We start from the raw sequence: 19352 nt of genomic DNA on the forward strand, positions 1-19352 counted from the left end.
GCTCAAAGGTCGATTGTGCTTGTTCTAACCACTAGTTCTGCTGTTTAGATGTGTTGAAGTTATATGATATCAGAAAAGGGAATATTTCAACTGTTTCTGGCAGAGCCATAGAGAAGTCGCGTTGAAGCATATTTATATATGTGGTGAGATTTGCTGTTTCACCCTTCTTTGCCAGAACCGAAGAGTTTCCTCCTGTTCGTGAAATGAATTAAATTTTATTCGGGTTATCTTGTGTCATACCTTCAGGAGAACTAGCTTTACCTAGTTATGTTCAGTTGGTTGTGTGTCGTCATATGACTCACATTCAAGCACTTTACTATGTGAGAAATCTGGACTAGAAATAGAAATATCGTTATGTTTTTTGGTGTGAGTTGGAATCCATACCCTAATCAAAGATTTCTGACTTCCAGACTTATCTAGGTCTGCGGAGTTATCTGTCTTTTATGTATCCATATCATGCTCAAGGGGAATATGTTTGATACTCTTTACACAATTGCAAGCCACCTCTCGGTGTTCATTTGCTGTAAGTTGACCACGCGATTTTATTGCTCTACGTTTTCTTACATGACATTGGCGTCGCTCTTTTCGTTACTACTTCAGCTACAAACAATTAGGATGCATCCAAATTTAGTGAGTTGTTTGGGGTATTTGTCACAATTTGGAACCCATATATGTGTGAGGTGTGCGAACTAGTTAAGTTTACTGCTAATTTTAGCAAGTGAGTTTTGTGACTGATGGATATCCGTACTAGAGTGGTCGGTATTTTGTAGTGCACACTGTAAAATATTATACTCCCTGCCTTTGAAACTTTGTATTTTGGCCCTAGTGGATCATGCTGACAGATACACTTTATTGACTTTTCAGTGCGCGTGGGTATCGTACCTTTTATATCAACAAGTTTTACCGTCAGCATACCGTCCGAAAAGGTGGAGGGGTTTTGGTATGGAAAGTCAGGCGGTGACAGCAATTTTTGTAGATGAGCAGTGCAGAGTTCATAAGCCGAAGGATTGGCTTCGTCTAGTAGTGATTTATCAGACGTAGGGATTACAGATTTCGACCGCTTCGTTAGTTTAGAAGTAAGTAACGCTTCTTTCTTCCTGGGATTACTGGTTACAACTGGATGGTGAGTGGGTAAGGAGCTCATTAACCAAATAGAATCTATGAGTATGGTACTAAACTCAGTGTCTGTGGGTATATGAAGAATTTTAGTGACTAAACGTAAGTTTATTGAGTACAACAGCAGCTTTCTATGAAGTATTTATGCATCACTTTGTATAATCAGGAAACATTCATGAGATTACGGCAACTGTTATGGACTTATATAAAATATTTATAAAAGTTCATGATGGATATGTGTTAACTGGTAAATTAAATTCAGAAACCATCACTTATGTAAAAAATATATTCAATATACAAGATAACATGGTAGTTAAAAGGCAATACAATCTACATATGAATAATGTTGCATGAGGTTCTGTCGCTCACATCAGTACCGAGAGTAGAAGCTGACTGTTCGATGAATCCCCCATACCTAGCTTACATGTTTATAGGTATTTAACCTATGAATTGCCACTTAACAAGTAAACACCCGTTTATCTTCAAATGCTACAAACCACTGCACAAGTGTAATCCCTTGATCTTGTGGAGTTTCGGCGTAGATATGGGGTTCTTCCCCTGGGTCATATTATAATCTATAGTTCTCCCCAGATTTTTGAGAAAACCACAGACTGATGGAAATGTGGATGATTTTTCCAAAGTCAATGGAAATTCCATGGATAGAACCTGAAGATGGTATAGCGCAGTTGTTTTAAAAGTGGATTTGTATTGTACTGCATAGTTTAAGTCTTCTAAGACGTGATTCTGACAGACAATATTGCTTTTTGTATGAAAAAAGTGAGTTCCACATTCCAGCACCAACGTTTGGGTTTTTTGACGTCATATTAGCAAAAGGTAAAGAAGCGTTTGTTCCGTTCCACTTTTTCAAGAACCTAACGCCATGCTCGTGAATTGTTGTTGATTTAACAGTCTTCGACTACTCCCTTAGTCCAGCCGATCAACAGTTAACTGTTTCTTTTAGATTGATGATGTTGAACGTGATGAAAGAGTTAAGAGACAGATGGCAGCCATCAGAGTGCCTAACTTGATGGGCGGCAAGCGGTTGACATTTCACAGTTTGAAGAAGTTAGATAAGTTCCAAAGGAATTATGACTTATGCGTTACTAAGAGATGGACCTGTAGCACTGTGTATCTGAATAATGTACAACGTTGTAACAACGCCGTTCTATTCTGCGATGGAACCGACCCGAGGAACTCTAAACACAGAACGTATGTCACTACTCAGTTCGTTCAAAGTTGTTGAAAAGAGGAGAGGAAGTTCCACTTTTTGAACAGTTTGAACACAGTTTAAATCTAGAAGATGTTAGGTGGGAAAACGTGATCGTTGATACGAACATTTAAAATCCACGGAGCCGTACTTTCATATCCATATGTAAGAGCCAAGTTAACTCGTTCATCACATTAGTTTCCATGTGTCTCAATGTGTGCTTATTAGTGTACTTTTCTTATAAACCTGTGCCAGTCTGTTTTCCTATAGACGTCATTCCCTTAGTCTACTGCCCAACAAATGTTTGAGAGGGCCTGAGTAACAATTACTCGTGACAATTTGGACGTATTTTTCCAAACGGAGCAGTCCTCTAACGTAATTCGTAGTTTATTTTATCCATAACAATTCCAACCTATCATAACTCCAATACAATTGGCTACGATTCTAGTGTCTTTGTCATCAGAAATCCATTGAAATAAACGGGAGGCGTTACTTTTAAATCAAACGACGGCTTCTGTTAATTCAGCACAGTCGTATTTATTCTATCGCCATACAACATGATCGTTGCTGTATGTGTTATTTGATTTGCATCCTAAATGCCTATTCAGGAATATCACTGTTTAAGATTCCACTCAATCGCTTGATTATATAATGCAAATACAACGGTAACTTATACTTCTGACAAGGATAATACAATCGGTAGAAGATGTAGCCCAGCGAACAATTGTGATTTTTCAATTTCAAGATTCGGGGGTTATGAGAAGGGAAACAGTTAAATATCTTACCTCCATGCAATCCCATATTTGATGTTGAATATTACAAAAGTACATCAAGGCCATATCTAGCTTTTCTGACATTAGAATGTGCTTATAGTTAGTCCGTAAATATTACACCCATTTTCCAATACATATCATTAAATCCACTTATAGATTAGAAGTTTGTTGTGGTCTAAATAGAGATAAACCACGCAATAAAATTTTGTAAAGGATTAAGTTAAGGACTCTGGGTGTGTTCTAATAGGCACTTATTAGGCGACTCACACTTCCAAGGTTGCTAACAAGCAGCGAAAAGCCAGAATTTTCTTGAGGTTTCAACTTGTTATCATGTGAAAACTTTCCGCCTGACTAATACAGTTTCGATTTCAAATGAATAGTTGAGCTTCTCGAAAACAGTCTTTTTTCATTCCGTCTAGAACCCTCTTGAAGTCTTGAGGAATAACTTGCCTCAGATGGTTGCTTGAGCAATTACAGAAATATGGATACATATTATTTGGTAAAAATCAACCTGTGTTCTCATCCTTAGCTATTCTGACAAGCTATGCAAGCAGCTAAAAGGTCCTCCGACTTCCTTAAGGTTGAAGGCAGAACTTGATTTTCAAATGTCGTTAAGATGATCCAGGTTGTTGCGGTGTCTAAGGTCATTTCAAGGCAAAGCGCTTCTTGGCACATGTTCAAGTTGTCTCAAGTTTTGTTAGCCTTCTCTCTCGGTTACTTCTGCTTTGTGTCGTGGTCGTTGTTTGAAGTATTTTTCCCTTCGAACTGTAAAGGACCATCAGGATGCATAACACCAGGATGGAAGCCAGACGACGAACTCAAGGTATTCCTTATTTATATTTATATTTTCCTTGAAGATACATTTACAATTTATAAAAGGAGGGGTTTTCATTGGAGATATTTCAACAACTGAGACTTTTAAAATCAATACTCGATTATTAAAGTAACTTTTTCAAGTTCTAAACTCACTTTTGAAGGAAATATAACTGCATGGTCGACGTACCTTTGACTAGCGATTCTATCGCAACTGTTCGCTTACGCTTGCTGACGAGTACCGGCTCAATCATTTCGAGCAATGATTTTAGCCTATTGACTCATAAGGAGGCAACTCGAACAGCTTTCAACTTGATGACCAGCCATGTAAGTTCGTTTGATTTTTATTGATTCTGCTTGGTATATTAATACTGTTAACTGGAATTCAGTCAACAACATATTAAAAGTTTGGCATTTATCTTGGAAATTTACTCAAGAACCCAATGTTTCGATAAAATTCAGGCGTTAAGTTGTGCTAGTTCATCTCGCTTACTTGCAATGTAAAATATTCTCATGCTTCACTTCCAGAAGTAATGTTCTTAGTACTTCAAATATATTACACGGAGTTTGAATAAATCCTAAGCTATTAGTTTGTACGAATTTCTCGGCAGGGATCACCCAACAATTCAAACAAGGATCATGGTTTGCTTGCGCCGTTTTGGCTATCAACACTGCGTGTATATGTTCTTCAAACCCCAGTGTCCTTCAGCCGATATAATGTGCCTGGTGAAATAGTTCGGCGTATTCAGCTTAGCTCAAAGGGGTATTTGCCAGTGATATATGTTAACCCCAATTTTCAAGCCTCAAGTGATTGGTTAGAAGTCAACCAACCACCTGAAAATCGTCGATTAGAAATGGTCCTATCCATTGAGCCACTTTCGATTGGACATTTGCGTTTGCGGTGTATGTTGGAGGCAGTGGCTGATCAGTTACTCTCTTATGGTAGGTTGTTTCATAATTCTTAAAATTTAGTTGCATATCCCAAATACATTACTTCCCAATCGAAAGTGTGTCGTTTCGTCAGTTCTTGTCCAAAGAGGCGTAGGCTCAAAGCTAAGAGAAATTAGACTAGTGTTTTGAAAAATGAAAGTTATCTGTTGCATTCAGTCACCTTCAGAACTGATATCAACTTGTCGTTTACAATTCTCCTAAATTTCCAAAATTATAACTTGAAGATATCACGTACCTCAATGATGTCAGAACCATGGAAGCAGAAATACTCTAGTTGACTCCCGTATGCTCAAGTGGTCTCCTTTAACATCGAATAAATTACGTGAGAAGCATTCAGTCACGTTTTACTCGTTCGTTTGTTAGTTTCAGTTTATTACTCATAAATAACGCTATTAAATCTCTCCAAAACACATCTGAAAAGGCTTAAAATTTAGGCTAATAACCTAATCGGACTTCAAAAATTGATTCACTCTGCACACAGTCTTGTCTAATTTACAGAGAACTTAATGCTATATAATTTGTCCAAACAACAGTGGATCGTCTGTGATATATTATTTTGGTACAAATAAGGATATTATCAAGAATACTATTTGATAGGATAAACGTCAGTTAATAAATATTATGTTTATCATGAACTACTTACCTAACTTAGTTTTTGGACAAATATTGATGCATGTTTAAAACACTGATTAACATTCAGCAAACAGTCTTACCCGTCCCGTACCACAAAAGATGAACAATACTTGGTGTTTAATGAGGACTTATGATGGCACCTCTTAATTTGTTTGCTTCATGAGGCTAAATTCACATAACAAGGTGTTAGGTTCGGCGGAAGGACGACATGGGAAAGGTGCTATAACTAATTTTTCCACAGGACGGCAATAGATGGGCTGATAAGAATTTAGAAGCTTATTATTGTCGGTGATAGTTACTGTTAAATTACATGGTTGATAATAACTAAGTTATTGTAGTTAAATTGGGTTATAAATCATATATCATCACAGGTATTATCATATCTTTCGGTCAAGGTCACTACTTTGTATGAAACTACTAATGGAGACCAGACTTACTCAACAAATAGTCTGGCTTAATCAAGTGGTTTGTTCTAGTAAGAGGAATGAGGAATGGCGTATATCAATAAGGATAGATTTAATAATTTAATGACAATACCATTATTATATTATTTAGCCAAATATCGTGAGGTAAAACCAAGCATCAAAAAGTCCCACATCGATTTCCGAAGTGATGCAAAACATATTTAAGGATACAGGGTTAAATTTTTCATACCCCACCATAGTGTAGTTAGACGGTGTAAAAAGTAACAATGATTACAGCTTCTTGGAAATGGATGGTCACAGTTTCAGAAAAGAGAGGTTGCTTCACTATAAAAAGATTTTGAAGGGTATGAAATATCGTACGGGCAAACCCAGATTACCTTGATGTTACTACGAAGTAGCCGATGGAATATAGTTTTGCTCTAGATAAAGACAAAGCATGTGCTAGAAGAGTAGCCAGTGAAATATAAGGCTGAGTAGCTTCATTAACACAGTCGACTCATCAAGTCGTAGCTATGGCACTTGCCGGTTTGTCGTATTTAGTGTCAGCTGAATTCCCAGCTTAAGTGAAACAACCACCATCAGTCGTCTTTGCTAAATCCAAGTTTGTACACTAAATACCGTTTGAATGTAAGACGGCTGTGGGAAGAGCTAATTTCCTTGTACATGACAAACAGGATAAAAGACAAATTCTTAACATTTCCTGCAGTTCAGAATCTGAAATGGTTGGTGAAGTTTTTTCACTGGTATTCCCGATATAACATACAAGACCACCACCCTTGTATACTTAGGTGTGCATACTCCTTACCATGAAATTTAATACGACTATTCCATTATTTTATATTCTAATGAGCGACAAAAGTACAAGTTTGCTCACGTTTAACAAACTGAACGAACTGCGCCTGGCTTTATGTTTGTCATTTGTCATAACCGATTGAGAATATTCAGCCTTATCAACATTTCGACAAGTATATCCAAATGCTGAACAACCAAGTTACCTGTTCCATCTAAGCCATAATATATCGCGGAAACTACACCGATCACCAAACTTTCAACGACGTTATAAGTCAGTTGGTAATTTTGTTTTGGAGATCCGTCATTTGTTAGAGTTACTTTTTTGTCGGTTACATGCAACAGGATATAATAGTTTAATAGTCAATATTCTCCGTTGAAAAAAGAGAAACCAAAGATTTAACAAATTATTTTAAAAACAATTGAATCTGAAAACAACAAAAGACAAAAACTGCAACCATTCGTTTTTCTAAATTGTACTGTGGAACGTCCGCAGTTCTGTTGCTGATCTTCTTAAAATGAAAAACACAATGAAGGGATAGTGTAGAGGCTTTAACCAACACACTGGTTTCGCTCATCTGATGTGAAAATATACTGATCCTCCAATAAAAGAAACAAAGTCTGAATGAGTTAAAAATCAAACGATTCATTGCAAGAATACAGAAACATCACTTATAAAGAAAGCAAAAGGAAGTATCATCACTCATTACACTGATGGTAGAAGATTATAAAAACAAATATGTACTAGACTGTCGAATGGCATACAATTCGAATTTGCAAATTTAGATTTTCAAGTTGTGTTACGAGAATTTCAAAATGTAGTTAACATTTTCATTCACCTTGAGTTAATACGTCACCGTTTTGGGTCTCTCTTGATTTATTGTGTCTAGCTAATATATTTTTGGCATTATCGTACTATTAAGTAGCCCTTTTGGTCTCCTTCATTCTACATCCCTTTATTGAAGGACAAACAGTCGAGTTAGCTCTGATATAATGTTTTATAAAGTCATATGATTGGTACTATTATTTTGCATCTAAATGGAACTGACGTCGTAGTTTTTCTTAAGTGTTTTCAGTTTTCCATCGATCTGTACATGTAAGATAGTTTTCAGATGTATTCTTAATAACTCATGTGAAACTTCCAATATCTTTAATAATGTCCATCAATGTAAGTAATGCTTTGTCATTTTCATAGGTATAAAATCAAAGGAGATTGACGAGATACGTGGTTTTTTTCTCGACACCAATTTATACCTTCTGCTGACCACATTATTTGTTTCTGTTTTCCATGTAAGTTCAGTTCGCATAATCTCTTTTACTTGGTAGCGTTATGAAAGCAAAATCATAAAATCGCACACTATTTATAGTTAAATAATTTACAAAACTATGATCTAAGTGTTGGTTTCCATATTCTCATACTCCTACAGAAATATAGACTGTTCACAAAATTTAAACTAAGTCATTTTTGGAATAACTTAGGTCTAGGTAACGTAGTTAGGTGTTAAAATGCAAGTGACTTCAGTTACTCTTGGCATTTTTCTTCTACTGATTCATACAACCTAAAAGTATTTCTTGAAATCAATCTAATAAATTAGGTTGCTCGCAGATTATTGTTTATTATTATGATGTTCGTTTTAATCACATAGAGGAGTGGTTCAGCTCGTTCGTCTACTTTCAGTTCATTGTAGTTACTAGCCTCTAGAAAGTGTAGATTGTTAGGCTCCCATAGATTTCACTATACTTATAATTATCATTTTATTAAAACAATGGCTTTATTGTTTCGACGATAATATTTCGGTAATTAATTAAGTCATTGTTTTGAAAATATTTATTATTATTTATTTTAACACATGGGCATTGGTACAAGGAGGCACCAAATACATATGCGCCACACAAATCTCATTTGATATGTGTAAGGGCTGTGATATTGCCCGGGCGCCCAAACCGAAGCAGGTTGTTTTAAAAATAGCATCAGCTTCTAATATTTGAGCGAATTGATTCTATTACCGCCTCTCTTCTTATCTGTGTGTTCACAATTACGCTCCAGTCAGCTATTATCCACAACCAGACAGTGGAACGTCGATACCTAACATTTATCTAAGCGGTTTTGTGTGATTTTCACAAGGTTAAGTAGAATAGCAGGCTCTAAGTCAACTCTGCCTTTTTATAAGGTCAGTGGTCCACACTTGTCAATTAGATTAACTGATATATAAAGTAGTTTGTTAGCTGGACTCAATTTCATTCAGAAAGTTGCCTCGATACATACAAAAGGATAAGAATCTCATGACAAAAACAATCGGATCACTTGGATTATTTGAATGTCTAAAATATTACCTTTAATCAGTGGGTGCATGGCTAAAGGTTAGTAACTGCGAACTCGATGAAAATGATCAATGTTCAGACCTGAACGTTGATCTGTCGATCAAACGTTTACCCTTCGCTTGCTTACATTCAAGTTTACTCGGATCCGTTGGTATATAGGTCATGGGGCATTTGTTATTGAAAAGCATACTAAGATGTACAAACCTGTTTAATACCGTTCAGTAGAATACTACTACTGGAGTCATATCACTCGTTTAAATCGATTAGTATTCGTTAGTGATGCTTGTTTTCTCTATTCTTTTAGTTCGTTTTAGGTATGCTTATAGAGGTAATTCCTCCATCTGACTTTTTTGGGTTCATAAGTTCGTGGAATAAGGTGTGTTATTCCTAGGGTGATCTTTAGTTTGATCGAAATTTACCAGTGAAGATCTGTTCTGTAAACACTATTCTTTTTTTCATTTCTGCATTTATACGCATATCCTATTTATCTATTGACTTTCTTCTTTCATCAGTTTTTATCTCATGCTATTGTTGAGTATGTAAATCCTCGTTCGTGTTTATTCAAAAAGTTCTTATTTTGTTACTTATTTTTTAGAAGTAGTATAAATCTGCAAACCATATTAATTCTTATCAGTTTCCAGGTTTTCAAAGAATTCAGTGTTACCGTTTTTTATAAAACTTTTATAAAGAATTATATACTTTTAAGCGAGGTTTTTCTGTGTCTTTTCCACTAAATATTATTTACCAGTATTATGACGTTTCAGTGTCATTTGTCTTTCTAATCGATTATGGGATTAACAAACGAGAGCTTCTAGTGGGAGATGATAGATTGCTTTATCTCACTTTTATCGTGTACTTTTCATAATTTGAATCGTGAACTAAATGCTCCTTCAAATGAATTTTTGTATTCCTTAAATGATTCTAGCTGTTGTTCAGTTTTCTGGCGTTTAAAAATGATATTTCGTTTTGGCGTCGGTCAGATAATTCAGTTGGAATTTCTTTACGAACTAGTAAGTAAGAATATGTATGTCCTGTTAATTATTTTAAGTATCTCAAGAATTTAAGTAAAATTTCATCCCCTGAAAACATTTTGACTGATTTTTTCAACTTTCCAGTTGCTTATTTTACATTTAGACTGTAGAATATTTTTGATCCTACAGGTATTTTTTGTCACATATTTTGTTAGTTCCTTCGCCTTTTTACCTAGAAATAATAAGAACGGTTTATAGTTGAAGTTGTAAGGCTGTTTTAGAATACATTTACATCAACTTCCAGATTTTTCTCAATTTATGAAAACAATTTAACGTCACGCTATTCATTGACAATTGATTCGCGTCTATATGAAGGTGAATTAATTCTTGATTAACAAATAAGGCGAAGGGATCATGGTTTTTTATTCTGAGACACTGGATAACATACCGCAGTAGTATTTATATGAGAAAATAGTATCAAGTAGGAGGTAGTATAACAAATAAATTTAGATTTCTAGTGGGTTTATCCTTTTGGTACAGCAGGAACTAAGTACACTTTAATTTTATTATTTTTATATGTTTTGCACATGGCACGTGATTGCTAAAATCTACTTACTGGTGAAATGGAAATTAAGTAAAATGTGCTACATTTAATGCATTCCTACCTTAGGGTATGATTATTTCCGATAATATAGTAGAAACTATATCAGCATTATTATCCTCCACCAAATTACTATGGTAGTAGTGTTGGAAAGAGGAATCCGTAGATTATCAGCTTATAAGTGCTATCTGATTTCTATCCTATTACTCGTTTGGAATGAGGCGTTAGTTCTTAAAGGGGCTCTAATCTCAACTATTGGTTTAAGGGTCCAAACCTTACTCCATCTACTTAGACTTTTACGGTGGAGTAATACCAGCGGGATTCGAACCTGATATATGGCTTTCAGAAGACTAACCTGCTATTGGTTACTGAATGGGATTAACCGTTTATATCGCTTGGTTTATGTTTTGTGTTCTTTTAACGGATTAAAGGTAGTCAGAATGTATTCTCATTTTCTAGATTTATTTTTGAGTACATCACCCATCGTAATTTAACATGATGCTCATTGACACAGTTCGTTTGAGCCATGCTACAGTGAACTGATAGGACTCACTCACTAATTATGTGTCTAAGTATTCCAATAATTTTTCTGAGAGCTAATGATACCAACTTTATTATCCAACTCAAACTCAATTCGGTGTAGCGGGGTTCGGATCTGCGACTTAATAATTAAATGTTGACTGTTTTGACCACTTAGTCACCATTGGCTATACCATGGAGTGTAAAACGTTTTTTAATTCAACTTCTGTCTCTCTACTATTTAGTTCACAATTTCTCTATCTTTGTTTTTTCATATGGTGAAATGAAGTTGTGTGGAGATTCGTCAGTTCCTTAATTATATTTCTACATTTATGGGAAGAGAAAAGTAGCCTACTAGTTTCTGTTCCAATGGGAATATCTACTTTGATAGAATTGTGGAAGTTAGGTCGAATGACTAAATTTTCTATTAGTTTTTATCATGGTGTCCGATGGGGTAAACGATCAAAGGAGGAAGAAGCAACCGATCAATTAGATGCACAATTTATGCGTTGGCTGATGTATATTATGATTCCTCTTTGTATTGGTGGTTCGGTTTATTCCTTATTTTATTTACCACATCGAAGGTAGGTAATTTGATAATTACTGTTGATCTCTTTTTTTGTTATATTCTCATTAAACGGTATGGATAGGGTTTTAGTAATTAGTAAATATTTTCAATCTGTGAAAATTTTTAAAAATCTGCACAAACCCCTTCTGATATTAAATATTTGTTATAATACCTATCCATTTGTTTCTTTTGATCTAGTTATCTGTGGATATTGTTGAAATAATATTTTTTACGTTTTTTGATACCTTTTCCATGGTTTATTTCTTTGAATGCTAACCTTATATTCGTTTATACTTTTAACACGTTTCTTTTTAGCTGGTATTCTTGGTGTTTAGAGACTATGGTTAATGGTAAGTTTCATTTTGCCCACTGAATCAAAATTTATAACTTAGTATTTTAGTACTATGCTTGATTTTAGTAACCATTTTTTAAAGTTATCATTAGTGATGAGTTAATAAATATTCAGATGATTATTTCTAGAGATTTCTTCGACTTCTGTTATCATCACTAATACTATCATTTTTCCTGAACTGTAAACTCATTGATGTATATGGCTCTTTGATAGTAATTGCAATAGTAAAGAGATTGTAGAAAGGTTATGTTTAATGAAGAAAATAAAACTTATGCGTGAAAATGCGTTTTAGAAAAACATAGTCAGGAGAGATTTTACTTACTTACTCCTGAAAGTATATTTTACTGTTTTTTGGACAAGATTTCAACTAATTTTGATTTCGAGATATGTATATTAATCCTTTAGATCCGTAATCTATTGAACTGGAGATTAGAGCGAAACATTCTGCTTTTTTCAAGCCATTCTTCAGACTCATTAGGTAGTAAACATTCGAATAGTTGTAATGTACATTAGACAAGTCATTTATGAAGATGAGTGCATTTGTGATCCAAAGAATCAACATTTAGGCTTTTTTTAAAATTCCTGTTTGATTATGTTGATCTGTATTCATCGGTTATCGAACATACAATATAGAAGTTGAAACAATAGGTCGGTCTTACTGTATATTTTCACATTCAAGCCATAATTCATCAGGTATCCAGAGCTAAGGAAATGAGGTCGTTCCCACTATTAATCACTTCTGACTTTATGTAGGCATCCTAGCACAATAAGGCATGAACAAGCTGCCGACAACGGCAGTAAAGTTAATCAGTATCTCCCCACTTTTTACGTTAAGTGTGGCATCAACACTTCAGAGGCTGTAAGCTGATATTACTTGTGTTGTAAATTCTCCATATTTAAAGGTTTAATTTTAAGCGTGAAAGTCAGTTTTATTCACTTCATGATATGTTTATTTAGTGCACTTTAGGTCGATCACGTCCCAGATTTGAAATTATCATATTCTAATCAATTAGTTACTTGACGTAGTAGTGCGTCACTTCATCATATTTTCTGCGCATTATTATTATTTCCGGTGTTTTGTCGACAATTTAGTATTCTCATCTGTTTATCAATAAAACGTTATTATCCTTTTGTAGGTGTCTACGCTTTTGGATTACTATTAATGACACCTCAACTTTTCCTCAACTATCGATTAAAATCTGTAGCACATTTACCATGGAAAGCAATGACTTACAAAGTAAGTATTATTAATAACTTAAAAGATCCTATAATTTCCAAAGTAGCAGTTTTCACAGGATTGAAAAGCATCATTCCTGCTTTTTCAAAATTTTTCTTAAGCATATAACTTTATTTGTCGTACAATCAATTCCAATCGGTTTTCGTACTCAAACAACATCACCAATCTTCTCATAAGTGTGTGTTGAAAGTAAATCCAATAAATAAATAAAATCAATTGGCTACGTCCTACAAAACTTGTCATCTTTCAGTGAGCTTTTTAAAACCATTGTTGTCCCTCACTTACCTTGTGAAATAAAATGTAGAAAATGATGTCAAATTCATAAAGCTTAAATGAAACAGTTATCCAAGTACTCTCTGGTTTTCACTGGTTCTCTAACTGAAATCGATTTCAGATTGAATATACTTTTAATTCATATGTCCTATAATTTTTAAATTTTTATTACTATTATTATTATTTTTATTAGTTTTCATCAATTTTCTCTTAAAAACGGAATTTATCAGTTTTTATTTTCTATGGTTTTACTTTTTTCCAGGCATTCAATACTTTTATTGATGACTTTTTCGCATTCATAATCGTAATGCCTACATCACATCGTATTGCTTGTTTACGTGATGATTTAATATTTGTAATCTATTTATATCAACGATGGTATGTCAGTTTAATATGCTTTATATTTATTTGTTTTTAATTCGACGTGATGGGTCTTGTTTCATATTAGGATTTCTTGGGGTATTTTTCTATTCGATAGTTATTTGACAAGCAAAATCTTTTATATATAATACGAATAATGAAACTCAATATTAACTAGGTATTGTGGGAGATAAGATTTTAATTTGTCAATAAAAATGGAGGTGAATTTGTATATTGCATTTGAATAACTCTCTTCTCTAACTAAGTATTTGATTGGTATTTATATCTTCATGTATCTACCATTTCACTTATTCTCTTAACCAATCCTTCATAACAGTAGTTTAGTACCTCAAGTTACAACCTATCAGTATTAAAGCACCCTTTCTAAGTTCTGCTTTTCAGTATTTCAGATTCAGTGGATAACCCTAGAGCAGACTCTTATCAGATTAATCTCGTTCATTGATCAGTGTTGTAATATTAAGTGTAATAAATGATATTCTTAATTCTAATGATCTAAGGTCATGTGAGATATGTAAAGTCATTGGTGATTTTATTGAATTTTTTGCACAAACAATAGTCGAATATAAGAGGAAAATAAACATAATACCATATTTTATTAAATTATTGGTAAAATATTCACTTTTTGCTAGATATAACCATTTATTTTTTCATTCTAAATTACTTGTTGTTTCTCTTCAGGCTTTATCCGGTAGACAAATCACGTATCAATGAATTTAGTGAAATGACTGATGATAATTTCCAGTCAAAGTCTACTTCTGATGTTACAAGTTCTAACAGTGATAAAGGGAAATCTAAACTAGCATGATTGAATTATTTATTGGTGTTGTTCTTGTGATTATTCGTATAGTCTGGCTTTTTATCGATGTATCCAAGAAAACCGTTATTTTATTCTATTCTGTTTTGTTTTAAATATGTTTTATTTCCGTCTTAACTCATTTGTATATTTGTCAAATGTGGATATTTTTTGTTTTGTTAATTAAATAATCAGTTATTCTTATGGTTTTATGTTTATTCAATCGACTTTTTGGTCATTATATTGATCAAAACAATATCATTTCACAAACTCATTATCTATGTACAATTTTACTGTGCTAGGTTATATGACAACTATTATACTAACCTGGCTACCCAAAATTCGGTAGCATAGCTTCTATGAATAAGAACATCATGTAGCGTGAAATAAACAGACGGATTACCATTCTTATCGATATTTGTTTATCCCGTTTGAGATTTTCAGCCATAAATTACGATTGTATTACGAATTCGAACTATGAATTGTTTATTCCTTGATGGATTAAAACAGTCTACAATAATCTACTATATTAAAGACTGGATCAGTTATGTCTCAGTACTTTGTATTTCCCATTTAATTAAAAAGACAGCGAATTCATGACAGTCAGATGAATTTTCGTCCCTATTTCTGAAAACATTCAAAAGATCTCGTTGATCATAGATGCGAAAGTTCATAACGGCACACTAGCTTCATCGTTATTTAATATCGCCCATATCGGTCAGTCGTCTACAACATAGGATCACGCACATATATGCATCGGTCGAAGTTGTCACACCTCATTAGCACAACAAGATGAACATCAAATTTATAGAAGTAGTTACTTCAATGGTAGTAGTGTATATAAAAAAGATTGCATATAAAAATATGACAGAGAAGAATTTGTTCGTAGAAAGAAAGGTACAAAGTAATTTTAATCTGAAGGTGTAAGGGAGGACAAAGAGTGTATAGACCTGCGCCATTGTGATGGATTATGAGTCATGTCACCCAGAGTCTCCAACCGTTGGTTAGGATCGTCGCTCAGACCCCAACCAAGTAGTCTGCACCTACCAACATGTCTCACTCTAGAAGTTAGTGACTTAAAGGACTGGTGTCACGTTTTGGCTTGGCCGCCTTTAACTTCTAACAGCACTTAAGCCCCCATGTATTTCACGTTTCTAAGCCTTTCAAAACTATAATATCTGGTACCTACGTTGAGCCCATATGGTTTATTCAAGCTCCCAGACAGACCGATTTATTCATTCTATCACGTCACATTTTGACATTGTTAGCCATTTGCCTATTAAACTTGACTGTTTTTATATAGGCGTATGTGTGTGCACTGCTTACCCTACTCATCACGTGTCTGTAACCTATTTTTGACTAAATATTGAGTCACGCTTGAACAAATCGAGTTGGCTCACTCTCTTCCACCCCGCTTTTCCGCTTCATATTTTGAATGTCTGTCTGGATAAACGAATACTTGAAATAAATTCTTACAACGGAACTCGTATTTGACCTCTTGTTACTCCTGTCACACAAACGGGCTTAGTGTAGATAGTATACGGAGAGAAGTTGGTGATTTATGTTCATTGCATATTTGTACGATCTAATTGTCGAATTGAAGGGCTACAAAAAACAATTAATGAACAAAAGAACTGGATTCCATTAGTTTTTGCTGAAGAATTTACAATCGGATTACTTTCGTAGTTTTTATATGTCAAAAAAGTTATTCAGTAAATAATGATAAAAATAGTTGTTTGTTCATTCATTTAATTATTTCGGAAATTACTTTACAACCGTGACCAATAATTATTAGTAACAATGTAAGCTAATAGTTATTTATAAACAGAGATGGATGATGGCTGGCAGTGTAATCCAGGATGCGCGTTTTGTTCTATTTGGGACTCGTCGTCTAGATGTACCTAGATTCGAGAGTTTATATCCACTCCGTGACTCGAACTCAGTACCTTTCCGAATGCTGTTGCATTATCCATTTAGTTACTGAATCCGGATTTATTTATCAATAAATAAATATTGCATAAGTTTTTACTAACCAACGAACCGTTTTTCTTATAGAAAAATTAACTGATATTACGTGATACAAGTATCGAACATTCTGTAACTATTGAAGTCAATCTATCAATATGTATTTGTGTAATTACTTACTTAGGCCTGTTACTCCTCGTGAAGGGGCATAGGCCGCTCACCAGCATTCTCCACCCAACCCTGTCCTGGGCAATCCTTTCCATATCTGCTATTTCCCGACGTAATGTGTTCTTTGGCCTTCCTCTTTTCTGCTTCACTTCAGGATTCCGAGTTAGCACTTGTCACGTGATGCAGTTTGATGGTTTGCGTAATGTATGTCCTATCCATTTCCATCGTCTTTTCCTAATTTCTTCAGCTGGAAGCTGGTTCGTTCTCTCCCACAGAAGGCTGTTGCTGATGGTATCCGGCCAATAGATGTTGAGTATCTTGCGAAGACAGCTATTTATAAATACTTTTACCTTCTTGATGGTGGTTGTGGTATTTCTTTAAGTTTCAGCTCCATACAGTAGAACTGTCTTGACGTTCGTATTGAAGATTCTCACTTTGAAATTGGTTGAAAGTTGTTTTGAGTTCCATATGTTCTTCAATTGTAGGAATGCAGCCCTTGCTTTACTAATCCTCGCCTTTACATCTGCATCTGAACCTCCTTGTTCGTCGATGATGCTTCCCAGGTATATGAAGGATTCTACATCTTCCAGAGTTTCGCTATCAAGAGGGATTGGATTGCAGTTCTCCGTGTTGTATTTGATGACCTTGGTGTTCCCCATGTTTATGTTGAGGCCTACTGATGCAGAGACTGCTGCTACACTGGTTGCCTTTATCTGCATTTGTTCGTGTGTATGCGATAGGAAGGCTAGGTCATCTGCCATTATTTATTACATGATAAAATCGTCTACTTATAAAAATTCATAATTCGAAGTCAACAGGTAAAGTGACTATTTGTATGTAGTTGATATGAAAATGACACTGATCATTAGTAACTGACTAGTTATTTAATTTAAACCCTAAATATAAACCTTTATTGATGGTTTTCGATTCACATAAATAATCTCCAGTACATTTTGGTAATGATACTTAAAGTTATTTACTACTTGAGATTGCTCTCACTTTTTTGCCAATCAAATTTCAGTAAATTAATAATTGTTATATTTGTCTCCTTGTATCATCCTCAAGACATAACTGATATTTTATATGATTCTTTTTATTTCAACGGAAATTCATCTGAAAATCTTTTATTTATACCCTGTAAAGTCTTTTTGAGAAACAATTTCTTAGTCATGAAATAGAGCACAACAAAACGTTTAATTACATACATCGTCACTTATTTTATCTACATTGTTATTGAAATGGATAAAAAAGAATACAACGATATTGTATTTTACCTTCTTTTAATTTTAGTACAGAATATCTTGAAAGCATTATACAATTGTTCAATACCTTATGAATTATTTTAAGCATATATGTTGTTTGGTTTTGATTAATACAGACAGTGTCCGTTGATAATTATGTATAAATATGTATTTAAAGAATAAAATGTTGTGTCCTAGTAGGGGCACATGTTTGTTTCTCATTATACTATGAACTAGAAGTTTAGTCAAGTAGTTTGATAAATTTTCAATGTAAACCATTAGAAAATCCTTTAGTTTACGTTAATTAATAAGTGGTATTCAAGAAAGCATCTGTGAACACAAACTGACTAAGTGATCTTAACATACCATAATATCAAAGGATAACATTAATACGATCCGTTTGTTAATGATGAAGCACAAATTTACGTATACACAGACTACATAACGAAAGCTTAACGTGATTAGAAATTATTTTTTTCATGTATAGTAGAAGAAAAATTCATCTGTAATTTACTGACTATCCAGCGATGTTAAGCTTTGACCATGTTCGTTGCTTATCGCTACGGTATAATAACAAACAACCATTCACAAATATAATGGGTCACTGGCAATGGCTGTGATTATGATACAGGATAATATGGGTTTGAATATCATGGAAAATATCAGTTTCATCCAAATTTCAGACACTGTCGAGTGGTAATCAATTAAGTACCTCAACGTTTATGAGAAACTGTATGAAAAGATTTTTGACAAAAAAACTTCCGAATCGGCAAACGATCAGTCATTTGAAGAAAAATTATTTTCGTTTACATTTGAAAGCCGAATAATATGTTTATTTACGTAAAACGATTGTTGGTTTCCGATGAACTAACTGTCATTTTACCGACAGACTGTTTGTTATGTGTTGATTGACATCTAACAATTACTTACTTACGCCTGTTACTCCTCGTGAAGGAGCATAGGCCGTTCATCAGGACATCTAACAATGGTTTAATAATTTAAGCACTAAGCTTTCATTCAATAAGTTGCACTTTTGAACACCACGATCTACCTTAATAGAATGGGACAGCTGAGTGGAATCACCAGCATTGTGACAAAACATTTCACGTCATGTAATGTACATAAATCTGTATTGTCTTATTAAGCTGATTTCTCATTACTTCTATAGTTTTTATTTTTAGCAAATTATAAACAGAATAAAATTAGATGATGCAACAACTACCTGAAACAAAATTTATTATTTTTGTAAGAAAC

The 19352-nt window shown here is 34.1% G+C and overlaps 1 protein-coding gene across 2 annotated transcripts; it reads left to right on the forward strand.

Annotated features, from left to right (window-relative positions):
• Positions 1-3743: 3743 nt before the first annotated feature.
• CLPTM1L_1 (Cleft lip and palate associated transmembrane protein 1) lies at positions 3744-14919 on the forward strand (the record flags this gene model as incomplete). Of its 2 annotated transcripts, XM_035729821.2 has the most annotated exons (11): positions 3770-3919; positions 3954-4039; positions 4074-4236; positions 4521-4851; positions 7903-7997; positions 9955-10039; positions 11410-11704; positions 12004-12038; positions 13177-13277; positions 13813-13928; positions 14610-14919. In XM_035729821.2, the coding sequence occupies 11 exons, from the start codon at positions 3770-3772 to the stop codon at positions 14734-14736; spliced, it is 1584 nt and encodes a 527-aa protein (XP_035585306.1). In that variant the 3' UTR covers positions 14737-14919. The 2 variants fall into 2 exon arrangements, with proteins under 2 accessions (XP_051066537.1, XP_035585306.1); XM_051215990.1 differs by having other exon boundaries at positions 3744-4236.
• Positions 14920-19352: the final 4433 nt, after the last annotated feature.

Source organism: Schistosoma haematobium, chromosome 4, assembly GCF_000699445.3.
Source record: "Schistosoma haematobium chromosome 4, whole genome shotgun sequence".
NCBI lineage: Eukaryota > Metazoa > Platyhelminthes > Trematoda > Strigeidida > Schistosomatidae > Schistosoma > Schistosoma haematobium.